The following is a 27,229-nucleotide window of genomic DNA, read 5'->3' as shown; positions in this document are numbered from 1 at the left end:
AGTCACCATCTGCAGTGATTTTGGAGCCCAAGAAAATAGTCTGTCGCTGTTTCCATTGTTTCCCCATCTATTTGTGATGAAGTGATGGGACTGGATGCCATGATCTTAGTTTTCTGAACGTTGAGTTTTAAGCCAACTTTTTCACTCTCCTCTTTCACCTTCATCAAGATCTCTTTAGTTCCTCTTTGCTTTCTGCCATTAGGGTGGTGTCATCTGAATATCTGAGCTTATTGATATTTCTCCCTGCAGTCTTGATTCTAGCTTGAGCCTCATCCAGTCTGGCATTTTGCATGATGTACTGTGCATAGAAATTAAGTAAATAGGGTGACACTATGCAGCCTTGACGTACTCCTTTCCTAATTTTGAACCAGTTTGTTGTTCCATGTCCAGTTCTAACTTGCTTCTTGACTTGCATACAGATTTCTCAGAAGATAGGTAGGGTGGTCTGGTATTCCCATCTCTTTAAGAAAAGTCTATACTTGGTTGTGATCCACATAATCAAAGGCTTTAGTGTGATCAATGAAACAGAACTAGATGTTTTTCTGGACATCCCTTGCTTTTTCTATGATCCAATGGATGTTTGCAATTTGATCTCTGGCTTTTCTGCAGACAAAAGAATTATAATATAGTTAAGTGGCATCAGTGGGATCATGGAAGGAGCAACTGACCCTGCCTGGGACTTAGGAAAGGTGTCACGAAGGAAGTGACCTGGGAGGTGGGTTGCAGTAAACGAGGAGAGGTTTTCCAGTGAGAAGGAAGGGCAGCAGAAAAAGCTATACTAAGGCCTGTGTCTCTCAGGGGCCTGGTGTTTCCAGCACTCAGCGAACAGCTCAGTGTCTTAGGAATGAAGTCCTGGCATTCCAAGTGGAGGGTTTTGGGTTTATTTTATATGTTGTGGGGATTCCACAAAGATTTCAAAGCAGGAAATGATGTTGCTGACTTCGTTTTCTAGGAAGGTGAGTCTGGCAGCTACGTGGAGGATAGTTGAGAGGGGGAGGGCTTGTTGGCAGGGAGTCTGGTGGGAGGGAGGCAGTTGGAGCATCTCCTCCTGAGATGATGAGCCAGGAAGCAGGCAGGGTTCCCAAACTGCAGGCATTCCCAGACTGTTCTGGTAGTTTTGGGTGTTCACATACCACTCGCATGAGTGTTAACAATTTTCTTTAAATCAGCTCCCTGTTTATATTTAAAGACATTTATTTTTGAACGGAAAGTGCAGTTCGTGAAAGCTATATTTTTTCCCAATACATATTAAAATACACACATGGCTGTGTGTTTCGTTGTTTTTTGGCTATGCCGCATCTTCACTGTGGTGCACAGGCTTTCTCTAGCTGCAGCACAGGCTCCCATAGTTGCAGTGTGTGGGCTTAGTTGCCTTCCCAGCATGTAGGGTCTTAGTTCCCCGACCAGGGATCGAACCCACGTCTCCTACATTGGGAGGCCGATTCTTTACCACAGGACTGCCAGGGAAATTCCACACGTGGCAATTTTTAAGAGGTATATTTGTGTACCACCCCCAATCATCTTGCTTACACCATTGGCATATGTACCCTACTTTGGGAAACAAAAAGTTAAAGACTGGCAGAGAGGTGAATAGGCGAGGACAGTGCTCAGAGAAATTTTTCAAGGAAGATGGGTAAGAGGTGGTAACAGATTGGCTGTTGGAGGTAGGAGGGAAGGCAGGTCTCGCGTGGACTCGATATGTTGCTGAGAAGACGGAATGGATGATGATGTTTCTGAGACCGAGAATTTAAGTCTCTGCAGTAGGGGGAGCAAGAAGAGATGATCGTTTTAATTTGGGGCCTGTTGAATGTGAATCGCCTTCAGGATTTTCAGAGAGACCTGTTGAGTAAACAGTTGAAAATTTGATCTGGAGCTTAAGGGAGAAAGTTGGAAATGAGTGTTAATGGGTGTGGGAGTGACCAGCATATATTAATATCATACATTCTGGAGTCTCCAAGAGGAACATATAGAAAGAACTTCTGATTCTTTTGTATGGCGCAGAGACCCTTCATTATTTCTAGATGCAAATGTGTGACTTGAAGCTGAGAAGAGATACAATCAGATTTGCACTTTAGAAAGAGCACACTGACAATAATTGGTCAAGGATGGATCCAGGTTCTGTGGGTCCTGAGACTTATACAATTTAGAGACCTTCTTTAAGAAATATAATTGAAAATTATGAGTTCAGTATAGGTATGAAAGTGAATACTTACTTGTAATGAGAAAAGAATTTGCAGCCAAGTACTAGGCCTTGGATTTTCAGATTTCTTTCTTGGAGTTCTTATTAGGCAGTGTATCTGAAATGCTTGTGTAGATTTGGCTCCTGATTGAGAGCTGGCTTCTCATCTTCATTGAGAACTCTCTGTAACTCTTAGGGACCTGTGCATAGGTGGATTATATAGGTTGGAGAAAGGAGAGGCTGGAAGCAGGGAGCCCAGGTGGGACCCATGTGAGAGAAGGCAGAGTTTGAACTTCTGAAGCCTTTGTTTGCATGGTTGTGCACGTCTCACAACACCCCCCAGCAGAGTGAATGCAGAAGGTTGGCTTGATCCAGGTTTGGGGCAGTTCTAGGGGACATGGAGGCAATGAACACCATCAGGATCATGGCAGTGAGCTGGGTTGATAGGGAAGGGAGAGAAACCAAGAAGGAAGTTGTTAGACCCAGAGGGAGAAGAAGGCTAGATATTTCAGATTGGAGTGGTTTCAGATGATAACGAATTTGGGAAATTAGCAAGGTCATTGGCGTTTAAAGGGTCCAGGGACTATGAAGCCAAGCATTAGATGGATTGTTCATATGAACGTTGACTTTACATGTGAACATTAGTGGGGCTGGTTGTGGCCCAGGAATGCCCACATATTTGCTCAATGGGCTCTCAGGCAATTATCAGTGACAGGAATGAAGAGGGAAGAGAAGTGATGTCGTTGAACAATATGAGTTTCAAAGGAAATGTTCCATAGTAATTTGAAAGAGCAGTGGTCTAGAGGAACTTTGGGGAGTGAGATAGGAGGGCTATCTTGGGATCCTGAGAGGGTTTTGAAGAATGAGCTGGCCCTACCTGAAAGAGCTGCAAGAGTAATGAAGTCTATGGGGGAAAGCCAGGATTTAAGAGAGGCAAAGAGATGGAAAGGGTGGGCTGTGAATATAGAACGTCTAATCTGCCTGGGAACCATGGGATTGTGGTTGGAAAGCCTCACTGAAATCATTAGCTAGGGTAGATTTCTTCTCATTATGTAGCATGTCAATAATTACTGAAAAGGAGCAGGACGGTCATAAAATATTCTTTTAATAATGATACTTTACAGGAAAAGGGTTCTGCCTAATGCTGAATGTCACTGGCGACAGACTGAAACATTTCTGGTCACATGCCTTTACCCAGTGTAATAGAGAATTATGTCACTGTGTTAGGCTGATTGCTTTTATATTCCATTTTAATCTTTCCGTTGGCTTTTTAGGTATAGCTTTTTGAACTATTTTTTTAGTGGTTGCTCTGGGGATTAGACTATGTATCCTTATCACTGGCTAGATAGTATTATATCATTTCACATGAAATGTGAGACCCTTGTGACAGAATGAAGCCATTTGTCCCCTTTTATTCTCTGTACTAGTAATGTCATACTTTAAAAAAATTGCGTACTTTATAAACCCCACAATACGATTGCCATTTCACTTTAAACAGTTGCCACTTAGAGAAATTAAGAAAAAAAGGTAGTCTTTTATATGCACTCATATGGACTTCCCAGGTGGCACTAGCGGTAAAGAATCTGAGACGCATTCCCTGGGTCGAGAAGATCCCCTGGAGAAGGAAATGACACCTCACTCCAATATCCTTGCCTGGAAAATTCCATGGACAGAGGAGCCTGGCAGGCTATATAGTCCCTGGGGCTGCAAAGAGCTGGACTTGACTGAGCACCAATATATATATAATAAATGCTTACCTTTGTAATTGTTCTTCATTTCCTCCTGTAGATGCAGATTTCCATCTAACCGTTGATAATGACCAAAACCTTGGCTTTCTCTGCCCACCAAAGCTGAATAAAAAAATACAGAGTTTGAAGGAAATAGAAAGATGGCTTTAATCCTCTGCCGGTGGAGGGGAGAACACTGCAGGCTGGTGCTTCAAGACCTGTTCCCCCCGACCCCCACCCTGCCATAGGGGAACTGAGAGACTTTACAGATAGGGCTCACCGTCTGGGCTCAGGGATAAGAAGCAAAGTAGTAAGAATCGAACATTCTTCTTCTTGCATTGCTTTAGAACATTTGTAGCTGGCGTCACGTTGCCCGGTAATTGGGTCTGGCAGTCCCGGTAGCCAGGTAATTGGGTCCATTTGTCTCCGGTTTGTTACACTGCAGCCTCCTTTCGGAAACGCAAAGAGCTGCAAGGGGTGGTCTGAAGAGAACTGGATGGAGGCACAGGATGTAATTAGCATGAGTTAAAGGGTGCCGGGTGTAACTTACCTAGAGTCCGGTAGTTTTGAAGAAAACAAATTTAGTTACCAACTACAGATTAGAAATAGTTAAAGTAAAAATTAGGAGTCATCGGGCCTGTTCGGTGTACTTTTTATCTTTGTTCTCAGGAAAGGGAAAGAAAAGAAAGAAAAACTCTTTCCTCTTTTTCCCTTTTCACTGCAACAGTGTCATTCTGTTTAGCCTGAAGAACTTCTCTTAGTACAGGTTTGCCAACAACAACTTCTCTGTTTGCTCTACTAAAAGTGTTTTTATCTTACCCTCATTTTTGAAGGATCTTTTCTATCAGTGCAGAATTCTGAATTGAGAATTTTTTTTTCCTTTCAACACTAAAGGTTGTCATTCCTTTGCCTTTATTGTTTGATGATTGTTCTCCATTATGTAAGTCTTTTCTCCTCCCTCTGATTGCATTAAAGGCTTCCCTTTTCTCTTTGGATTCCAGCAGTTTGACTATGATGTGCCTAGGCTATTGGCTTTGTATTTATTCTGCTTGGAATTTGCTGCAGTGTGTAGATGTAGTAAATCAGTATGCCTCACCAGGTCGGAGAATTTTAGGCCATTACTGTTTCCTATCTTTTCTGCCCCATTTTCTCTGTCCTTGCTGGTACTCCAGTTGCCTGTTTGCTAAACTGCTTGCTATTGTCCCATAGGTTTCTCCTGTGTTTTTTGTCCCTGAAGCATGGTTGATTTTCCTCTTTCCTTTATCTTTTTGTTTTTCAAATTGGGTATTTTCTGTCGATCTGTCTTCAAGTTCACTGATTATTTCTTCTGCTGTCTCCAGTTTGAACTTTTCATTTCAGATATTGAACTTTTAAATTCCAAATTTCCGTATTTTTTTTCCATAGCTTCTATTTCTTTATTAGATTTCCCATTCGTTCATTCATTATAAGCATCTTTTAAATCCTTGGACATTTTTATTATAATAGCTATTTTAAAACCCTTGTCTGTTAATTCCAGTATCTGGGTCATCTTGGGATCAGTTTTATCATTTTTACTTTTGACTATAGGTCAGGTTTTCATGTTTCTTCATGTGTCAAGTAGTTTTTGTTGGTATGCAGGATGTTGTGGATAATAAAGCGTAGAAACTCTGGGTTATATTATCTTTCTTTGGAAAGTTTTGATTTTTGTTTGAGCAGGCAGTTTAATTATTTGCAGATCACCTTGAATTTATGAAGACTGGTTTTAGGCTTTGCTAGGTCAGGTCTATTTTGGTTTTGGCCTTAATCCCAGAGCAAATACCATAGACCCAGGACATAGACTTTACTCTAAAGTGTGGTTTTTCTGGAATTTCAGTGGAAAACCCAAGGTGTGTACCAAGTACCTTTAACATGAAACTCGTATTCCAATCTCTGTCTTGCCTACAGGCTGCAGCAGCTGAAATCTTACCTCCATTCATTTTTTTAAAAGCCCTACTACAGTTGCTTTTTACTGAGTTTCTTCTTCTCCATGGATGTGTAGTTCAGGTATGGACTAAAGAATTTTAGGGGAGTTCATATGCAGATGTGGGGCTACCTCCTTCCCAGGATTTCTCCTGGTCTATTTTCAGTGACTCTGGCAGCCCCAAATTTGTCCTCAAACCAATAAAACTACAGCTTTCTGCTTGAATTCTAGGTGCTCAGTCACTGCCCAGACTGGAGAGTGTACTTTCAAAGGAAAGTCCATTTACAAACAGATTTTTTTTTTTTACCCAATGCAGTTCTGTCTTTCAAGGGTCAGATCCCCTCCAGTTTCCCCTACGGCTTTTGTTTGCCCTCCAGTACCTTCAAATAGTTGTTTCATATATTTTGTCCAGAGTTTATATTTGATATCTATGTGAAGGTTAGTTGAACACAAACTGCTCCTGCATTATTGGATCCAGAAGCTGCAAATTGCTTTGAGATTGCTTCAGAAAACACTGTGGTTGTTGAGTGGTACTGTTGGCAAGAAAAGAATGAGAGTGGTTGTTGCAGAAACAGATTGTGTCTGTTTTCTCTTGATATAACTGACATGGGCATTCAGGTATGTTAGCTATTGGGACAGGAAGTATTCTGATACCAGTGGTGGATTGGTAGTGATGATCAGAAACATGGGTAGGAAAGAGGCCCAGAGACCTGGGATTCCGTCACCTGGATGTAAGCACTCATCCTTGCGTGTGCTGTCCTGAGCACTCTGAAAAGTCAGTGTGGAAGGGACTCTGGAGTTATAGATCCAGAGAACAAGGAGATGTTTGTCTGAGGGGAGAGAGCCAGGCAAGGAAATAAATAGGTGAGGGAGATTAAAAGCTTCCGACTTCCAGCTGCAAAATACATGAGTCGTGGGGATGAAATGTACAGTGTGAGGAGTATAGTCAATAACCATAAGACCTTTGTATGATGACAGATGATAACTAGACTCATTGTGATGATCATTTTCAAATGTATACAAATATCGAAGCACTATGTTGTATAACAGGAACTAACATAGGTCAGTTTATACTTCAAAAAACAAACTCTTGGTAATGGAGATCAGATTTGTGATTACCAGAGTTGGGAAAGGGAGAGTGAGTTGGAAAAAGGCAATCAAAAGGTACAAACATCCAGTTATAAGATAAATAAGTACTAGGGATTTCACATGAAAAGTGCAAGTGAAAGTCACTCAGTCACGTCTGACTCTTTGCGAACCCGTGGACTATACAGTCCATGGGATTCTCCAGGCCAGAATACTGGAGTGGGTAGCCTTTCCCTTCTCCAGGGGATCTTCCCAACCCAGGGATCCAACCCAGGTCTCCCGCATTCCAGGTGTATTCTTTACCAGCTGAGCCACCAGGGAAGCCCAAGAATACTGGAGTGGGTACCCTATCCCTTCTCCAGCAGATCTTCCTGACCCAGGAATCGAACCGGGGTCTCCTGCATTGCAGGTAGATTGTTTACCAACTGAGCTATCACATAGAACATGATAAATATAATGAACAGTGCTATACGTTATATATGAAAGTTGTTAAGCAAGTAAATCCTAAGAGCTGTCATCACAAGAAAAAAATTTCTATTTCTTTAATTTTGTATCTGTATGAGATGACAGATATTCATTAAACTTGCAGTGAAAGTCACTCCATGATATATGAAAATCAGATCATTATTCTGTACACCTTCAACTTGTACGGTGCTGTACGTCAATTAAATCTCAATAAAACTGGAAAGAAAAAAAAGGCAGGCCTCTAGAGTTGGAGAGGTTGGCAGGATGCTATGTCAAGGGCAGGGGTTCTTCATGTAAAGCCTCAAACCAAGTAGGAAGATTTATGGGGTAAGTGAACCCAGGCCGTGCCTTTCGTGTCAGGCCACTGTCATCTGGGAGCAGCTGAATAGATGGCTTTCAGCCTTTCTTGTGTGAGAAAAGGTAGGAAGGGAGCCTGAGAAGTCATCCTCGGGTTTGGCCTGAAAAAGCAGAAGAAGAGAGAGAGTATAACACTGGTCTATAGGAGGACTTTTTTTTTCCTAAAATGAGCAAACCAAGAACAATATAGCACGTTTTTCATAAATTGAATTTATTCAGCTTAAAGGATTATTATCTATTCTGGTTTATGTCCTTCCTCATTTGGGGAGCTTGAAAAGATCCCTTCTTTAATGAAATAGTGGTGAGATGAAATAGTGTGTGTGTGTGTTTTAAGATTCTCAACAAAATTAAAAACTGTAAACTCAGTGACATCTCTCAGTCTTGTTCGACTCTTTGTGACCCTTATGGACTGTAGCCCACCAGGCTCCTCCATCCATGGGATTTTCCAGGCAAGAATACTGGAGTGGGCTGCCATTTCCTTCTCCAGGGGATCTTCCCAACCCAGGGATCGAACCCCGGGTCTCCCGCATTGCAGACAGGCGCTTTACCATCTGAGCCACCATGTACCACCAACCATATCTGCCCCTCCTTGCCCCCTCGCCCCGAACAAAACTTGATATTTGAAGTATTGGCTGTCTGTGAAATCTAAAAGTTTAGGAAACACGGTCCTAGAAGGTTACAACTTTTTAGAATTGCCGGAGTCACTTGCCATGTCACGGGGGTGGGGGTGGTAGGGCTAACTTGCCAGCCACGACCCTGCGCCCACCCAGAGCATCTTCTCCTCTCACCTCCGGGACCACAGCAGGGTAAAGAACTGTAAGACGAGGCCTGTGATGTCTGCGGTCTCAAGGTACTGAACAGAGTAGGGGAGGCAGACGGGCATTCCTCTCTGCCTCTCACAGTAGGGGGAGTATTCCCAGCTATTCCGGCATGCCCTCCCATAGGAAGAGCCAAGCCTCGTATCTCAGTGCACATCCTCAAACTGCCCACTTCAATGACTCACAGGTTCATGCTTGCTCCTCGCTCCCCCCAACTTCTTTCCAATCATCGCCCTGGAGGGGTCATGAGAGATCAGGTTTCCTAAAGCAGCGAGGTTACCGTTTCCTCCTCTGCTCTCCACTTGTTCCAGGTCATCCCAGTCTGGATTTCTTTGAGGGAGCGAGTCTGGATGGTGCTTATCCAAAGTCACAGGTGCCGGGAGGGGTCGCTTCCTGGAGGGCTGGGCACTTCCACCCACAGCGCTGTGCATCCTTCTGGTTACATACATGCCGGATGGGTTTTAACAAACTGACAGGCGTTAAGAGAATGACACAAACATACAGGTCTTGATTTATGATGAAAGTTTAAAGGAATGTTTATTCTGGCTGAACAGAAGAAAGTCTGGGGGAAACAAGGGCGTTTCTTGACAAGTGTATGGAAGGCGCAGACCTGAGAAAGCTGATTTCTAGTGACTGGAAGGGGTATAATTGAGATTAAGAGGATGCCACCCAGATTAGGAACATCCAGGATGAATATCAAGAACGATTTGAGGGCCGAAGTCTGTTCTCTTTGGATCAGCCTCTCCAACAAATGGCTGGTGGCCTTGTCGCATGAGTCATTTGAAGTGGGCAGTTTGATGACTGTATTGAGATATGGGATTTGGGCCTTTTTACGATAGGGCGTGTGGGAATATTGGGGGAAGTATGACACCACGAGAGTGATCGCCAGACACTGTGGTTGTCTGAACATCACACGGATCTCCCAGTGCACAGAGGAACTGTGGCTTCCTCCTCTTGGTTCAGGCAGCTTTAAAGCATTTCTCTCTGTTCAGGGAAGGTGGACTAAAGTAAGAGTTGGACTCCTGGCATGAACTTGTGCAAGGCAGTCCCAAATAAGAGATGCTCCTGTGTTTACCTCCCCCAGACTTCCCATTGTCTCAACCCTGGGCATTAATGAAGTGTTTTATGTTTGTTTGTTTGTTTGTTTCCTCCAAAGGCTGCATGTGTGCAGTCGTGTCCAACTCTTTGTGACCCCATGGACTGTAGCCTGCCAGGCTCCAGTGTCCATAGGATTCTCCAGGCAAGAATACTGGAGTGGGTTGCCACTTCTTCCTCCAGGGGATCTTCCCAACATGGGCATTGAAGCCATGTCTTCTGCATCGCAGGCAAATTCTTTACCATCTGAGCCACCGGGGAAGCCCCCAAAGATTGCATTTCATTGCTTTTATTTTTTTCTGATAAATAATATAGCAGCCACTTGCTAAGTATCTGCTTTATGCTGAAGTTTGTCTCCCATGTTTACCGCGGGTCCATAAAAGAGCACAGACCGCTTTTGTTCTGTGCAGAGGGAAAAGAGACTTAGTGAAGGTGTGACTAGCCCAAGGCTTACGTAGCCAGAAAGAGATGATTCTAGAATCTGAGCGCAGGAGCATCCCTCCTTTCCCTCCTTTCTCTCTCCTCCCTCCCCTCCCCCTTAAACTAATCCTTTCAAACGACAGCTTTGCCTCTTTATTTCTTTCTGGCAAATTCCTACCCTCCACCTAGTCACTCATTCTTCAAAGCTACTGCTCTGTTGGGGGGTTTCCCAGGTGGTGCTAGTGGTAAAGAACCCTCCTGCCAATGCAGGTTAGATGTAAGACACACCCTGGTTTGATCCCTGGGTCGGGAAGATCCCCTGGAGAAGGGAATGGCAATCCACTCTAGTATTCTTGCCTAGAGAATCCCATGGACTGAGGAGCCTGGCAGGCTACAGTTCATAGGATCGCACAGAGTCGGACACCACTGAAGCGACTTAGCATGGCATGGCCCTGGACTGTTGGTATGTGGAGGATATCTGTGATGTGCAGTAAAGAGACAGCTGCTTTCTCGGTACAGAGATTTATGTTGAATTCAGCCTTACTCAAGCTGAATTCAAGCTGTTGTAGTTTACTTTGGTTTTAATCCTGACTTTACGCCTCACTAAAGAGGTAAGGGTCAGACCAAGCCTCTCTGCCTTACTGAACGTATTTATATTATCAGTGGGTACAGATTTGGTTCCAAGACACCCCTCTCCCACTCACGGATATCCAGATCCACAGATGTCAAGTCCCATAGTCGGCCCTCCTCATCCATGGTTCCTCATCCATGAAATCAAACAACCATGGATTGTGTTGCTCTGTATTTATTGAAAAAAAATCTGCAAATCAGTAGACCCGCACAATTCAGACCAGTATAGTTCAACGGTCAACTGTACTTTGTGCGCAGAAGATATATGAAGGAGATGTTCCTTTTGGTTTAGACTTCCCAGGCTTTACCCTTGTCATTGAGCTAGTCTCTCTTGCACTTGGGCACTTTGTTGCAGCCCAGACAGATTCTTTTCTGTAGCTGCTGTGTCCTTTCAAGCCTGTGCTAGCCGACACGCACTGAGCATCTAGGAAGTCAGATACCATCCGGTTCAGTGAGAAGCTTTGGTGTCAGAAAGCAAATTGGATTTGAACCCTTGCTCCATTTTGTACCGCTCAAATGATCTTAGGAGAGTTAATGTTATCTAAGCTTCAGTTTCCTCGTGAGGAAACTTGTTATGAGGTGATGGGCAGTGCAGTGGGTCACAGGGATTCTGCAAAGTAATCCTACTAAAGCTTTGGTGTGGAGTAAACCCTCAGTAGGTGTTGGCCATCTTTATAATTGTTTGTTGTTCTGTTGCTCAGTCATGTCCGACTCTTTGCGACCCCATGGACTGTAGCATGCAGGCTTCCCTGTCCTTCACTATCTTCTGAGCTTGCTCAAACCCATGTCCATTGAGTCGGTGGTGCCATCCAACCATTTCATCCTCTGTCACCCTCTTCTCCTGCCCGCAGTCTTTCCCAGCATCAGGGTCTTTTCCAATGAGTCTAACTCTTTGTGTCAGGTGGCCAAAGTGTTAGAGCTTCCGCTTCAGCATCAGTCCTTCCAATGAGTATTCAGGGTTGATTTCCTTTAGGATGGGCTGGTTTGATCTCCTTCCTGTGCAAATCAAATGATGCTTATTAGTGATAGATGATCGTGTCGCTCCTCACTGCCTCGGGTGTCTTACGGCTGATGCAGTCTTCGTGCTTACATAGTCTCATTTCTCTCTGTAACCTTGTGTTCTCTGTTTTACGTCCCCTTCCCTTTCATACATGTTCAAATTGATAAACATTTCATATCATCGTTTACATCTTTTTGCCTAGATACCCTTTCCCCGAATTGAAAGATATCAATTTCACAGACTCAAAAGAATCACAGAATTACAGAACTGGGGGGAGTCACCTCTATTGTGAATTAAAATCCAGGATCATGAAACTAGTTAGTGGCAGAGTCAGAAACAGAACCCAGATTAGAAGCAGTCTAGCCTAGTGTTCTTTCTACCACATTTTTTTTTCTTTACCCAAATTTCATGTATGCATGTATACACAATTAAAAGACAGTAGACTGAGGGGTGGGGGTAGGAGGCATGGGGAGGCACTTTTATTTATAAACTCATTCTCCCATCACATCTAGCCCTGGCAGGGATCTGACCAGGTCCTTTGGGTGTAGAGTTATTTTCTGGCCTACAGGATGCTGCTGTTAGGAGTTTTCAGCTCCAAACTGGAGAAGGTCTCTGTTCCTGTTTGGCCCAGGTCTTCCTTGAGCAGATTTACCCGTGAACAACCCTCATACTGGAGCTGTCCTCACCACCACCTCTGTCTTTTTTCCCTTTTGTTAGCCTAAACTTCATGCATCCAGTTTTTCTGTTTTAGCTTTTACTTTTCATTAAAATTTGAAACATCTGGAAAAGTAGGAACGATAGTACTGTGGAAAACATAGACCCACCACCTAGGTTCAGCTGTTTTCAACATTTTCCATATTTGCTTAAATGATAATTTTTAAAATACCTAAAAATATGTATTTACATGTTTTACACTGTAACTTTTTGCTGAACTATTTGAGAGCCACCATCACGAAATGTCACTTAAATACTTAAGTGCACAAGCTCTGAGAAATAGGGACATTTTCCTCTAAATCCGCAACTCCACACCTAACAATATTAGCAATTCCCTAGTGCCATCTATTACCCAGACCATGTTCATTTCCCCCACTTGTCTCCAAAATAATCTATTACAGCTAATTTTTTTCAAACTAGGGTCCAATCAAGAACCACTCCACTAAGTTTCTCTCTCTCTTAAGTCTCTTTTTCATCCCCTTTTTAATGGTGGTGACTTTTTGAAGAGTTGGAGCCCCTTATTTTCCTTCGTGCTGGATTTTTCTGGTTCTTTCTTCCTTAGTGTCACTAAACTTCCTCCTGTCTCACCCGACCTGCAGTAAGCAGGTTGGAAGTCATCAGACTGAAAGGCTTAATTGCATTCCCAGTGAAGGCTCTGTGGCAACATTTTTTTCTGGGTGGCACCATCTGCCTCTAGTGGCAGTACTTTGGTCCCTACCGTTCACAGACTAAGTTTGATCCCTGAGTTATGAGGCCAATAGATATCTTTTGTTAAGGAACATTTTTCTCCCTCACACCTGGCACACACTTGGGGTGATTCTTTGACACCAGGAGAATGTAAGATTCCCTGTCAATCAATCACTTAGTGGCTTTAGCATCTCTTGGTGGTCAGGTTTCTGTCTCATGCTTAAAATAGATCTTGCATTTTATTGGGTCTGTTACAGCTTGAAAGAGCTACGTTTCTTCATAAGGGTTCAGTTATAAGCTCTGATGGCCCATTACCTGCCATGACCTTAAACCCACGAGGGGAACACTCAGGTCTGTGGTGAATTAGTTTTCAGACCCAGTGTGAGTCTAGAGGGAGAAATTGGCAAAGATGAAACTGTGGAGGACTTCCCTGGTGGTCCACTGGTTAAGACTTCACTTTCCAGTGCAGGAGGTGTGGGTTTGATCCCTGGTCGGGGAGCTCAGGTCCTACATGCCTCGTGGCCAGAAAACCAAAGCATGAAACAGAAACCATATTGTAACAAGTTCAATAAAGACTTTTAAAATGGTCTACATCAAAAAAATTTTTTTAAAAAGAGATGAAACTGTGCATGGTGAACAGATTTGAAGAATACACACCGCCTCTACAGCGTATGCACATATTAATAAGGGTTAATCTTCTCTTTTATGAAGCACGTAAGCTTTCCTGCATCTTTTCTTCAGGTTGCTGGAGAAAGGAAAGGAAGTTTGTTTCTAGCTAGGGTTGAACATGGGAGGTGTATGGCCCCCAGAAGCTGGAAGATGGGAGATGTGAGGTGTGCTATGGATCCTTGCTGAACTGAATGTCTTTTCTGTTGGAAATTCACGCATACGTTTGGACTGGCTTTTTTGAAATAGGATGCAGTTTGGATTTTGGACTGCTTCACACTGTGGGGTTTCTCCAGGACTTCTGAGAGTGTGTGAGAAGTTTCTAAACTCGAAAGGCTCCTTTTTTGGCACTGCAGTGTCTTTTCTATTTCGGCATCTTAAGAATCTGGGGGAACCATATAAAGATCAGAAACAAGTCTAGCCCTCGAGGCTCCCTGTGACTTGGTAATTCCAGTTAGTTGAATCGTTGCCTATTCGGATGAGACCATATAAAGTGGCCGTTTCCTGAGTTTCCTGCTCTCTGCCTCCTTTTTGTCGAAAGCTGGTATTTCAGGACCGCAACCACTGGTCACGTGCTTCCAACCCTTTACTCGCAGTCATTCCTGCCCCTGTTTATTTTTGGAGAGAGCACATTTTTGCTTCTCTCCAGGAGCTATGCGGGGTCCTGGCCCCTCCGTCCATCAGGCGGCAGCCCCGGCAGGCTGTGCCGCTTTCCCACACTCGAGACATGACTCCAGCTTTAGGAGAGAACGCGAGGGATGCACTGCTTCAGGGCTACCGTCACCCACTCCTATTTCTGTCCCTATGGTGTTGTACATTTTAAGACTCTTTCTTTTTTTAACAACAACAACAACACAAGTTTGGGTAATGTTACCTGGCACTAAATCTGCCAAAATTGGAAATCGTTTGCCCAGCAGATGTCTTAGGGCTGTGCCTCTGAATTTCAGAAGCGGAGCAATGTGAAGAATAAACCAGGGCTTTTGAATTCTAGGTCTAGATCCTCTCTTCATTTTTAAGATCCATTTGAGCCCTACCCTCTCACCTATCCAGGGTTTTGTTTTTTTTCCCCCCTCTTTCCTAACACAAGGCTAGGAAACAGACTCCTTCCAGAGCCATGCTTCATACAGATTGGTAGTGTCTTCCCAAGTGCTTGGTCAAGGAGGACTGCTGTGTTTGTGGGCCCCATGAAAAAGGTCACCACTGTCTTAGACTGAGTTTCTGGTTTCAAGGATGGGGCAAGAGTCAATTCCTTTTTCTTTAAACACCTAGGCCTTTGCACCAAGACATCAGACACACACAAATTGAGAAATAATAAATTATACATTCACGTCTCCACCAGGTGTGGGCAGGACCTCCCCTGGTCCGAATGGAGGGCTCTGTAATGAAGGGTGATGGTTTCTCAGAGTTCCCTGTGAGGGCTGGGCTTTGACTGTGTGCTGGGGAGAGCATTCCGGCTCCCAGAGTGCCCCCAGCATCTGCCCTGTCACCACAGCCGGGAGAACGTAGCAGTCCTGGCAGCTGATTCTAAAAGGAGCAACAACAGCGTCTCGGTCTAGAGTGTGTCCCGTGTTTCAGACTGTCCTGGAGAGACAGCTCTGGGCTCTTTCTGAAACAGTGCTAACAGGTGTCTCCATGACATCATCATAGCTTTTAGGGAGAGGAGCCAGGCTTTCAGGGGCTAGACAGTCTGCACAGAAGAACCCAGAAGTAAATCGTACTGTGAAAAGCCAGTCATCGCTTATATTTTCAAACAGATCATTTACACCTGATTTTAAACTACTCCATTATGATCAAGTCGCATCAGCTTTCACTTCCAGCCGGTACTGTATACAGTAGCTGCTGAGGACCTCGGCTCCTCAGCAGGATGATGATCAGGGAGCAGCATCTGCTACAGCCCATGTGTTTTGTGCTGTCGTGGTGGCATTGCACCTTCTCGGGTTGCTTCTGGATTGCTTTTCCTTTTCGTTTCTGCTTATCTTCCCAATCCAGGGCAAGCTCCACTTACTCCATAAAGCTTCTGTCAGTCTCCTTGTCCTCAGCACTGCCCATGTTGCTACGATTCTGTGTAGCCTTCAGTCCTGTCTTGCAAGCTTATGCGTGCTTGTCAGAGCACTGCCTGAACGATGCCCCAGGAGAGTATGGCCCAGTAAAAACCACCACAGGTGATGAGAAAGTGGCAAAATTCAGTGGAACCACCCCACAGCCAAGGGCTTCCTCCTAAGCTTCACCTTTGGACCCTGAATGAAGCCTCTCCCTGGAAGGACCCCCCAGTTCCTCCATCCTGATGCCTACGTCCCCTCTCCAGTGTGGCCTTTGTAGGTTCAGATTAAGCCAGATGTCCACCACGTAGATTTCTCAAAGACCTGATACACCCTGAGTTCTGTGTCTTCCTGGCCTCACTGAACTGGGGTCTCATTTGAGAACAGGGATGATGTCTTCTGCTTTCTCTAACTCACCTGGTGTGTGTAGGGCAATGCTCAGCTCTCCACAGAGGAGCAAAGTTGAATTCTGGGAAGGAGCCTTTATCACTGGATCATGTACGGATGTGAGGGTTGGACCATAAAGAAAGCTGAGCACCGAAGAACTGATGCTTTTGAACTGTGGTTCTGGAGAAGACTCTTGAGAGTCTCTTGGACAGCATGGAAATCAAACCAGTCAATCTTAAATTCAGGGAAATCAACCCTGAATATTCATTGGAAGGACTGATGATGAAGCTGAAGCTGAAGCTCTAGTACTTTGGCCACCTGATGTGAAGAGCTGACCCATTGGAAAAGACCCTGATGCTGGGAGAGTTTGAGGGCAGGAGGAGAAGGGGACGACAGAGGATGAGATGGTTGGATGGCCTCACTGACTCAATGGACATGGGTTTGAGCAAGCTGCAGGAGATAGTGAAGGACGGTGCTGCGGTCCGCGGGGTTGCAGAGTCGGACACGACTGAGCAACTGAATGACTGAGTGGAGGTTAATGACGCCTGTCTCATGCAGGTGGGGTGTTTGTGGGCGGCCATAACGAGACTCATAGTAGGAAGATTGACAAAACAGTGTTTTTCTCACCCTTGGACTCAGGGTACTAAATCATGAGCATAGGGATTTCCCATCAGAAAAGACACCCCCGCCACCCCCACCCCTGCTAAACACCCAAGCCCCACCTTGCAGAGAGCTGAGTTCTACCCACCCCCATCTCCCAGCCACTTCAGCGCCCTCTCCCAAGTGTAGCCAAGACTCCTGGTGGGGAGCAGGGAAGGCCGTTAAACCCTGCCCATTCGGTGTAGAGAAGGTCTTTGTAACTCTTAATGATCTCGAGGAAAAGCGGCCTATGCAGTTTTTACAGCATTATGTCAGCTCCTGAAGTCTTCAGTTATTAGTACACAAGCCCCTTTGATTTGGGGACAAGGTGTTAAGGTCTTCTGGCTGTGGAGGAGTGACTCTTGGGTGGTGGTCTTTCTGTTTGGAAGCTGCTGTGTTAGCAGCTGGCACCATTTTGGAATGGAAAGAAGATGAGAGGAAACATGTCTTTGTGTGACCTCTGGGCAGAAAGGATTCTCACTCATCCTCCCAATAGCTGTGACTTTCTGAGGTTTGTGGTTGAAGAGGATAAAGCAGATCATTTTGGGTTTGGGAATCTTGTAAAAGTGAAAGTCGCTCAGTTGTGTCCGACTCTGCGACCCCAAGGACTGTATAGTCCATGGAATTCTTCAGGCCATAATACTGCAGTGGATAGCCTTTCCCTTCTCCAGGGGATCTTCCTAACCCAGAGATCGAATCCAGGTCTCCCACGTCACAGGCAGATTCTTTACCAGCTGTGTCACCAGGGAAGCCCTGGGAATCTTAGGGAACTTTATTAACCATATGATTGATTAATCATCAAAATGACAGCTCAGGCCAGGCTCAGAGGAATCTTGCTCCCACATCCTTCTCCAGATGGTGTAGTGTATTTTATTACACGTGGTCTAACCTTTCCTATATTGACTAATATTAGTGATGCTGCTGCTATAAGTAAGTAAAGATCCAGCACGCACTTTGTGCCAGGCACTGCTCTGAGCACTTACCATATAGTCACTCGTTTAACCCCTCAACAGGTTAGTGGTTACTCAAATGAGTGCATCTTGACAGGCAGGATGGGTGGGGACTGTGGCAAACTGGAAGGCATATGTCCAGTCACCAGAGGGCAGCTGCTGCTCAGCCCCAGAACCGTTAGAGCTTCCAGTTTTCCGAGAGAAGCCGGAAACTGCTGTTTTGTGTGGAAATCTTGCAGTTTTTAAAATGGTAATTTAAATTTAAAAACAGACAAAAGCCACTGTTTGGCCAGACCAAACTTGTGGTTCCTAGTTTGTGACCTCCAGATTCATTAATGCTCCTCGTCACAAGATGGTCCTACCATTGGGTAAAGGAAAGTGGGATGTTATCTGCAAAAGCATAGTGAAGAAAGCTGTGAGCCAGATTGGTGTAAAACCTCCTGGGGGTGCCTGATATGGTTTGGTTCTGATCTCTTTAACCTTTGCAAGCACAGTAAGAGCTGAGCAAGACAGGGTTCCTCATCTCTGCTTAAATACACAGCTTTGGCTTGTGTCCATTTGACTTTATTCTGATTCCAGCTGGTCCTTACAGTTCCAACACTCGGTGCTGTCCAAGCAGCCTAACCTCTGAGCTTCAGTTCCAGATTTCCGGGACCAAGAACTCAATTGTTTCTGACTGGGTCTGACTAGTGCACCCCTAGTTCAATCAGCTGTGTCTAAGGAAAGAGGGGTCTTGGGATGAAAGGCTTCTCCATCCAGTCTGGGGACAGGTGTGTGTGGGTGGCAGAGACACCAAAAAAGGATGTGTGGACTGGGAATTGATGGTGGGATCTCTTCCTTCATCTTCTGTGGGTTCCCTGCTGAGAGTCTAAGCAATAGTTCATTTTCTACTCCTACATTTTTGTCATTTCTGAGAGTACAAAGTGCCATTACTCACGTTGGTTTTCTCTAAAGTACTGCCTAGGTTTCTCGGGAGTTAAGTCTTTTGGATGCAGGCTTTCCAAGTCTTGGCTTCTCCTCCATCAGGCCTTTCCAGCAGGTTCTTCCTCTCCCCACAGAAAGGCTCAGGCTCCAGATGGAGCTCATCCTTGGCAGGCTACTGGAGAACCAGGAAAGGGAGTGCATCTTGGTGTAAAATAAAAACATCAGAAGTTAAATGTATTTTGGCACGTTGAAGGAATGTTTTCTTAAAAAGCTGCAAGTTAGTTGCAATGGTGAATGGGATTGTTTCCTTAATTTCTCTTTCTGTTTTCTCGTTGTTACTGTATAGGAATGCAAGGGGTTTCTGTGTATAAATTTTGTATCCTGCCACTTAACTGTATTCATTGATTAGCTCTAGTAATTTTCCAGTGGTATCTTTGGGGTTTTCTATGTAGAGGATCATGTCATCTGCAAACAGTTTTACTTCTTCTTTTCCAATCTGGATTCCTTTTTTTTCTTTATCTTCTCTGATTGCTGTGGCTAAGACTTCCAAAACTATGTTGAATAGTAGTGGTGAGAGTGGGCACCCTTGTCTTGTTCCTGATTTTAGAGGAAATGCTTTCAATTTTTTGCCATTGAGGATAATGTTTGCTGTGGGTTTGTTGTATATGACTTTTATTATGTTGAGGTATGTTCCTTCTATGCCTGCTTTCTGGAGAGTTTTTATCATAAATGGGTGTTGAATGTTGTCAAAGGCTTTCTCTGTATCTATTGAGATAATCATATGGATTTTATCTTTCAATTTGTTAATGTGGTTTATCAGATTGATTGATTTGCACATATTGAAAAATTCTTGCATCCCTGGGATAAAGCCCCCTTGGTCATGATGTATGATCTTTTTAATATGTTGTGGATTCTGTTTGCGAGAATTTTCTTGAGGATTTCTGCATCTATATTCATCAGTGATATTGGCCTGTAGTTTTCTTTTTTTGTGGCATCTTTGTCTGGTTTTGGGATTAGGGTGATGGTGGCCTCATGGAATGAGTTTGGGAGTTTACCTTCCTCTGCAGTTTTCTGGAAGAGTTTGAGTAGGATAGCTGTTAGCTCTTCTCTAACTTTTTGGTAGAATTCAGCTGTGAAGCCCTCTGGTCCTGGGCCTTTGTTTGTTGGAAGATTTTTGATTACAGTTTCAATTTCCATGCTTGTGATGGGTCTGTTAAGATTTCCTGTTTCTTCCTGGTTCAGCTTTGGAAGGTTATCCTTTTCTAAGAATTTGTCCATTTCTTCCAAGTTGTCCACTTTATTGACATATAGTTGCTGATAGTAGTCTCTTACAATCTTTTGTATTTCTGTGATGTCTGTTGTGATTTCTCCACTTTTGTTTCTAATTTTATTGATTTGATTCTTCTCCCTTTTTTTCTAGATGAGTCTGGTTAATGGTTTGTCTAATTTATTTTCTCAAAGAACCAGCTTTTAGTTTTGTTGATTTTTGCTATATTCTCCTTCCATGAAAAGAATAAAATACTTAGGAATAAATTTACCTAAAGGAACAAAAGGCCTATATATAGAAAACTATAAAACACTGGTGAAAGAAATCAGAGATGACCCAATTAGATGGAGAAATATACCATGTTCGTGGATTGGAAGAATCAATATAATGAAAATGAGTATACTACTCAAAGCAATCTATAGATTCAATGCAATCCCTATCAAGCTACCAATGGTATTTTTCACAGAACTCGAACGAATAATTTCACAATTTGTATGGAAACACAGAAAAACCTTGAATATCCAAAGCAATCTTGAGAGAAAAGAATGGAACTGGAGGAATCAACCTGCCTGACTTTGGACTGTACTACAGAGCCCCAGTCATCGAGACACTATGCAGCACAAAGACAGAAATACAGATCAATGGAGCAAAATAGAAAGCCCAGAGATAAACCCACGCACCTGTGGACACCTTATCTTTGGCAAAGGAGGCAAAAATATACAATGGAGAAAAGACCATCTCTTTAACAAGCGGTGCTGGGAAAACTGGCAAACCACCTGTAAAAGAATGCAACTAGAACACTTTCTAACACCATACACAAAAAGAAACTCAAAATGGATTAAAGATCTAAATGGAAGACCAGAAACTATAAAACTCTTAGAGGAAAGTATAGACAGAACACTCTCTGACATGAATCACAGCAAGATCCTCTATGACCCACCTCCCAGAGTAATGGAAATAAAAACAAAAATAAACAAATGGGATCTAATTAAACTTAAAAGCTTTTGCACAATGAAAGAAACTCTAAGCAAGGTGAAAAGGCAGCCATCAGAATGGGAGAAAATAATAGCAAATGAAACTGGCAAAGAATTAATCTCCAAAAATATGCAAGTAGCTCATGCAGCTCAATACCAGGAAATAAATGATCCAATCAAAAAACGGGCCAAAGAACTAAACAGACATTTCTCCAAAGACATACAAATGGCTAACAAACACATGAAAAGATGCTCAACATCACTCATTATCAGAGTAACGCAAATCAAAACCACAGGGAGGTGCCATCTCATGCCAGTTAGAATGGCTGCCGTCAAAAAGTCTACAAACAATAAATGCTGGAGAGGGTGTGGAGAAAAGGGAACCCTTTTACACTGGTGGCGGGAGTGCGCACTAGTACGTTCACTATGGAGAACAGTGTAGAGATTCCTTAAAAAACTGGAAATAGAACTGCCATACGACCCAGCAATCCCACTGCTGGGCATACATACCAGGGAAACCAGAATTGAAAGAGACACATGTACTCCAGTGTTCATCGCAGCACTGTTTATAATAGCCAGGACATGGAAGCAACCTAGATGTCCATCGGCAGATGAATGGATAAGGAAACTGTGGTACATATACACAATGGAGTATTACTCAGCTATAAAAAAGAACGCATTTGAGTCAGTTCTAATGAGGTGGACAAAACTGGAGCCTATTATACAGAGTAAAGTTAAGTCAGAAACACTAACACAGTATATTAATGCACATATATGGAATTTAGAAAGTTGATAACAACAACTCTATATGCAAGACAGCAAAAGAGACACAGATGTAAGGAACAGACTTTTGGACCATGTGGGAGAAGGTGAGGGTGGGACAATATGGGAGAATAGCATTGAAACATGTATTTTACCATAAGCAAAATAGATGACCAGTGCAAGTTCAATACATGAAGCAGGGCACTCAAAGCTGGTGCTCTGGGACAACCCAGAGTGGTGGGGGGGAGGGAGGTGGGAGGGGGGTTCAGGATGGAGGAGGACACATGTACACCCGTGGCTGATTCATGTCGAAGTAAAGCAAAAACCAGCACAATATTGTATAGTAATTAGCCTCCAATTAAAATAAATAAAAAAATTTTAAAGCTGCAAGTTAGGTTTTAAGCAACAAATTGAGAGGATATTGCAGTGATTTTAGCACCAGAGACTGCAAACTACATACTTCCCTCAAAATTTGGCCAACTTCTTGTTTCTGGAGAAGGAAATGGCAACCCACTCCAGTGTTCTTGCTGGGAAAATTCCATGGACAGAGGAGCCTGGCAGGCTACAGTCCATGGAGTCTCAAAGGGTCGGACATGACTGAATGACTGAGCACACATGTATGCTTGTTTTTGTAAAGTTTTATTGGAACACATTGCACTCAGGTGTTTAATTCTTGTCTGTGGCTGTTTATTGCCCTGCAGTATCAGAGTTGAGTAGCTGCAACAGAGCCTTTGCAACCCACAAAATCAAAAACATTTCCCACCTAACCCTTTTAGAAAAAGTTTGTCAGCCACCATTTTAGTCCACTTATATAAGAATCTCCTCAGACTGAGAACAACAGTTATGATTATGTGAGGTTCTTGGAAAAAGAAAGTTGGTAACTCAGCAGTCCTAGATGAGTCCTGGGTAATTCAAAATAGGAAAGGCTTTTGCTCTTTTGTCCAATGTATTTCAGTAGATTGGTCCATTCCCACCTTGGTCTTTTTGGTTGAAATAGTTAGACAAGAATTCCTGGACTTGGGTTTCTGGATGTATCTATTGCAAGTGAATGCGTCCTGCCCAAATAACTTAAGTAGATTTTTAACCCACCGATTGAGTTTGTATCTTTGAAGCAAGCTTGTCTCCTATACTTTTATTTTATTACTTTTCTGTTTATAAAAGTGGTATAAGTTGACTGGTAAAAAAGAAAAAAGAATTAGAAAATTTATACATAAAGAAGAAAGAAGAAAAATTGCCTTAATTCTATCACCGGATTCCCTCTCAATCATGTATGGTATTATGTATATGATTTTCTTTCACAAAGTCAGAAGCATGTACTGTTTTGCAATGTGTTTCAAAAAGTTAACATTTATTTCATTATATAATATATAACATTTATATCATTAACTCATATCATTAAGTATTCTTTTTTTAGCAGTTTCTCTTTCACTTTTCCCTTTCACACATTGGAGAAGGTAATGGCAACCCACTCCAGTGTTCTTGGCTGGAGAATCCCAGGGACAGGGGAGCCTGGTGGGCTTCCGTCCATGGGGTCACACAGAGTCGGACACGACTGAAGTGACTCAGCAGCAGCATTGTTTAGTATTTTCACATGTGTATTTCATGATTTACTTAATTCCTTATTGATGTCCATTTTGATTGTTTCTGAGGGCTTCCATGGTGGCTCGGATGGTAAAGAATCTGCCCACAATGCAGGAGACCCAAGTTTGATCCCTGGGTCGGGAAGATCCCTTGGAGAAGGAAATGGCAACCCACTCCAGTATTCTTGCCTGGAGAATCCCATGGACAGAGGTACCTGGTGGGCTACAGTCCATGGCATCGCAAAGAGTCGGACATGACTGAGTGACTAACCCACTTGATTGTTTCTAGTTATTTACTATATTAAAAAATGACATTACATTTCTCTCTGATTATTTCCTTGGGATAAATTCCTGGGGTTAAAATTGTTGGTTCAGAAAGTGTGAGCATTTTTAGGGCTTTCAGTTGACAGTGCTATACTGCCCTCCTGGTGTGAAAGGTATGAAAGCACCCAGGTTTCATAATATTGTATTTTTATTCAGAAGCTTTTGGTAGGCTGAAGGTCAGTTTGGGTGACCTTAACCTCCACCCCAGTTTGCTGGAACACTGATGCTGAGTGACTGTTTCGTTTGGCTTCTGTCCCTTGCAGGTTCCGCCTCCCAAGCCACCCTGCCTGCGAGGAGGCTGGACAGACATCTCCGTGAAGGTTTCCAAGTGAGTGCCGGCAGCTCAGGGTTGCGGGGTGGAATGGGGGACCCTGCGCTCCTGTGTTGTTCTTCTGTTTTTTTTATAACAGCTCTGTTGAGATGTAATTCATATTCCTGATCGTTCACCCATTGGAAATGTACAGTTGAGTCGTTCTTAGTATATCCAGAGTTGTACTATCATCACCACAATCACTTTTAGTCCATTTTTAATACCACCCCTTCTTATCCCATACCCGTTAGCAATCACTGCCCTTTCCCCTCCAAGCTCCCCTGCCCTAGACAGCCACCAACCTGTTTTCTGACTCTGTGATTTGCCATTTTTGAACATTTCGTGTAAGTGGAATCATATGCCATAAGTCCACTGCATACAGGTGAGTTCTGTTCTGAGAGCTTGTTGAGAAGTCCAACAGAGTTAGCCTAGGTACATAAGTGACACAGTCAGCTATATAGTACTGTACTGTAATAGGTTTATAACACTTTTCACGTGAATAATGCATACATAAAAAAACACACAAAAAAAACCATTTTTAATCTTACAATATAGTACCTTGAAAAGTACAGTACAGCAGCTAGCATACAGGGACTGGCGTGCATGTTTTCATCTTTGAAAGTCTGCAACTTGAAGGTTCATATGTTGGGGACTTAACTGTATTATGTGGTCCTTTAAGAGTGGCTTCTTTCACTTGGCATAATGTTTTAAAAGTTCATCCATATTTTGACATTCGGTGTTCTTCTTTAAGTAACTTTTCTAAACAGATTGGAATTGCCTGTTAGTTACTGCTGGATTGCAAATCATTTTGGTCTTCAGTTCCCTTGTACTAAGTCTTAGATGAATGGTAAACCAACATACATACATATGTATATATAGTTACTGCACTTGGCCAGCAATATAGTTTAACTAAAGATAAACTCAGGAGAGGAACTTCCTTTTCTCAAAGAATAGGTATTACTTTTGTTCTGAATTTCTTTCAGCAGTTGTGGCCTTGAAAATAGAATTATCAAAAATATTTTTTTCCAGTGTTCCCCTCTTCCTCCTCTGTTCTTCTCCCCACCTCTAAACATAGACACACACCACACATATGCTTTCTTCTCTCCTGAAGCATTTGAAAACAAGATGCAATCATCATGATGTTGAATCTCTGAATACTCTAGCATAAATCTCTAAAGACTGACATTCTCCAAATAATCACTGTATAATTGTCACATCTAAGAAATTTCATAATGATTTAATAATATTTAAAATATAGTCTGAATTTCCCCAGTTGTCTCCAAAATGTCTTTTGTAGTTCCAGGATCCAATCAGAGTTCATATATTGTGTTGGTAATTCTATCTCTTTTTAGGATCTTTTACGCTCTAAAATATTTCCAGCTCCTCTTCCCCGCTACCACACCTTCACCCAGTATATTGACTTTTTTTGAGGAATCCAGGTCAGTTGTAGAATGTCTCACACTCTGGATTTTGCTGATTGATTCCTCATGATTAGATTCAAATTAAAGGTTCTTGCCAAGAACAGATGATACCGTATACTTTTTATTGTCTCAAAATGGTATAGAAAAATATACTCAGAGATATCCTACTCCCATCCTTATTCCTTCCACCTCATTTCTATCCATCTCCTATGGGTAACTTCTGTATTAGTTTCTGGTTTATCCTTCCTTTACTTCTTTTTGTAAAAATAATAAGTGTATATATAAAACTTTTAATGTATCCTTATTTGTTTGTGTATACTAAGACTTAGTAAACTGTGGCCAACAGGCCAGCCATCTGCTTTTTATGCAGTTTTTAAAGTTTTCTTCCCATTATAATTATTGTAGAATATTGACTGTTTGCCCCTGCGTTGTGCAGTACATCCTTGAAGCTATCTTCCACCAACAGCTTAGCTCCCACTCCCCTACCCTGTGTTGCCCTCCACTCCCCACTGGTAACCACTGGTTTGTTCTCTGTGAGTCGGCTTCTTGTTTGTTATATTCACTAGCTTGTTGCATTTTTTTTAAGATTCTACATATAAGTGAAATCATACAGTATTTGTCTTTCTCTGCCTGGCTTATTTCACTTAGTATAATGCCCTACAAGTCCATCTATGTCACTACAAATTACAAAAGTTGGTTCTTTTTGTGACTGAGTAGTATTCCATTCTGTATATCTCTGTGTGTGTGTGTACACCATTTCTTCTTAATCCATTCACTTTGTTGATGGACATTTAGGTTGCTTCCATATTTTGGCGATTGTAAATAATGGTGCTTTGAACACATTGGTGGAGAAGGAAACGGTAACCCACTCCAGTATTCTTGCCTGGAGAATCCCATGGACGAAGAAGCCTGGTAGGTTACAGTCCACGGGGTCGCAAAGAGTCGGACACGACTGAGCGACAGAACGGAACGGACGGAACACATTGGGGCGCATGTATCTTTTCAAATTGGTGTTTTTGTTTTTTGAGTATATACCCAGGAGTGTTGTTGCTGGGTCATATGGTAGTTCCATTTTTAGTTTTTTTAAGAAACCCTCACTGTTTCCCACAGTGCCTGCACCAATTTATATTCTTACCAACAGTGTGTAGGGTTTCCTTTTCTCTACATCCTTACTAACATTTGTTGTTTGTGTTGTTCCTTTTTTTTTTTTTTTTTGATGATAGCCATTCTGACAGGTATGAAGTGGTATCTCATTGTGGTTTTGATTTGCATTTCCCTGATGGTTAGTGATATCTAGCATCTTTTGATGTGCCTGTTGGCCATCTGCATTTCCTCTTTGAAAAAAATATCTGTTCAGTTCTTGCACCCATATTTTAATTGTTGTTAAGAATTGTTGTCTGGTGGGTTTTTTTTTTATGTTGAGTTATATGAGCTGTTTATATGTGTTGTGTATTAACTGCTTATTGGTCCTTCGTTTGCAAATATTTCCTCCCATTCAGTATGTTGTCTTTTCATTTTGTTTATGGTCTCCTTTTCTGTGCAAGAACTTTTAAGTTTGATTAGGTCCCATTTTGTTTATTTTTGCTTTTATTTCCTTTGCTTTAGGAGATCCAAAAAAAAAAGCATTGCTGCAATTTGTGTCAGAGTGTTCTGCCTATGTTTTCCTCAGTCAGTTTTACAGTATCCGGTCTTACATTCCTGTCTTTAATCCATTTGACTTTATTTTTGTATATGGTATTAGAGAATGTTGTAATTTCATTCTTTCACATGTAGCTATCGAGTTTTCCCATCACCCTTTGTTGAAGAAATCGGCTTTTCTCCATTGTATATTTGTGCATCCCTCGCCAAAGGTCAGTTGACCATAGTGCA

The 27,229-nt window shown here is 42.7% G+C and overlaps 1 protein-coding gene across 1 annotated transcript in view; it reads left to right on the top strand.

Moving 5' to 3' along the window:
* The window catches only part of IFT43 (intraflagellar transport 43), a 103,415-nt gene that overhangs the window by 20,508 nt on the left and 55,678 nt on the right, over nt 1-27,229 (top strand). The window contains exon 3 of the mRNA XM_055435510.2: nt 23,893-23,957. Coding sequence (XP_055291485.1) covers nt 23,893-23,957 — 65 coding nt within the window. The remainder of the gene's footprint in view (nt 1-23,892; nt 23,958-27,229) is intronic.

This window comes from Moschus berezovskii, chromosome 9, assembly GCF_049115385.1.
Source record: "Moschus berezovskii isolate FMDL1 chromosome 9, NW_MosBer_1.0, whole genome shotgun sequence".
NCBI classification, from domain to species: domain Eukaryota; kingdom Metazoa; phylum Chordata; class Mammalia; order Artiodactyla; family Moschidae; genus Moschus; species Moschus berezovskii.
The sequence above is the reverse complement of the archived record's forward strand: the minus strand, read 5'-3'. Positions and strand labels throughout refer to the sequence as shown.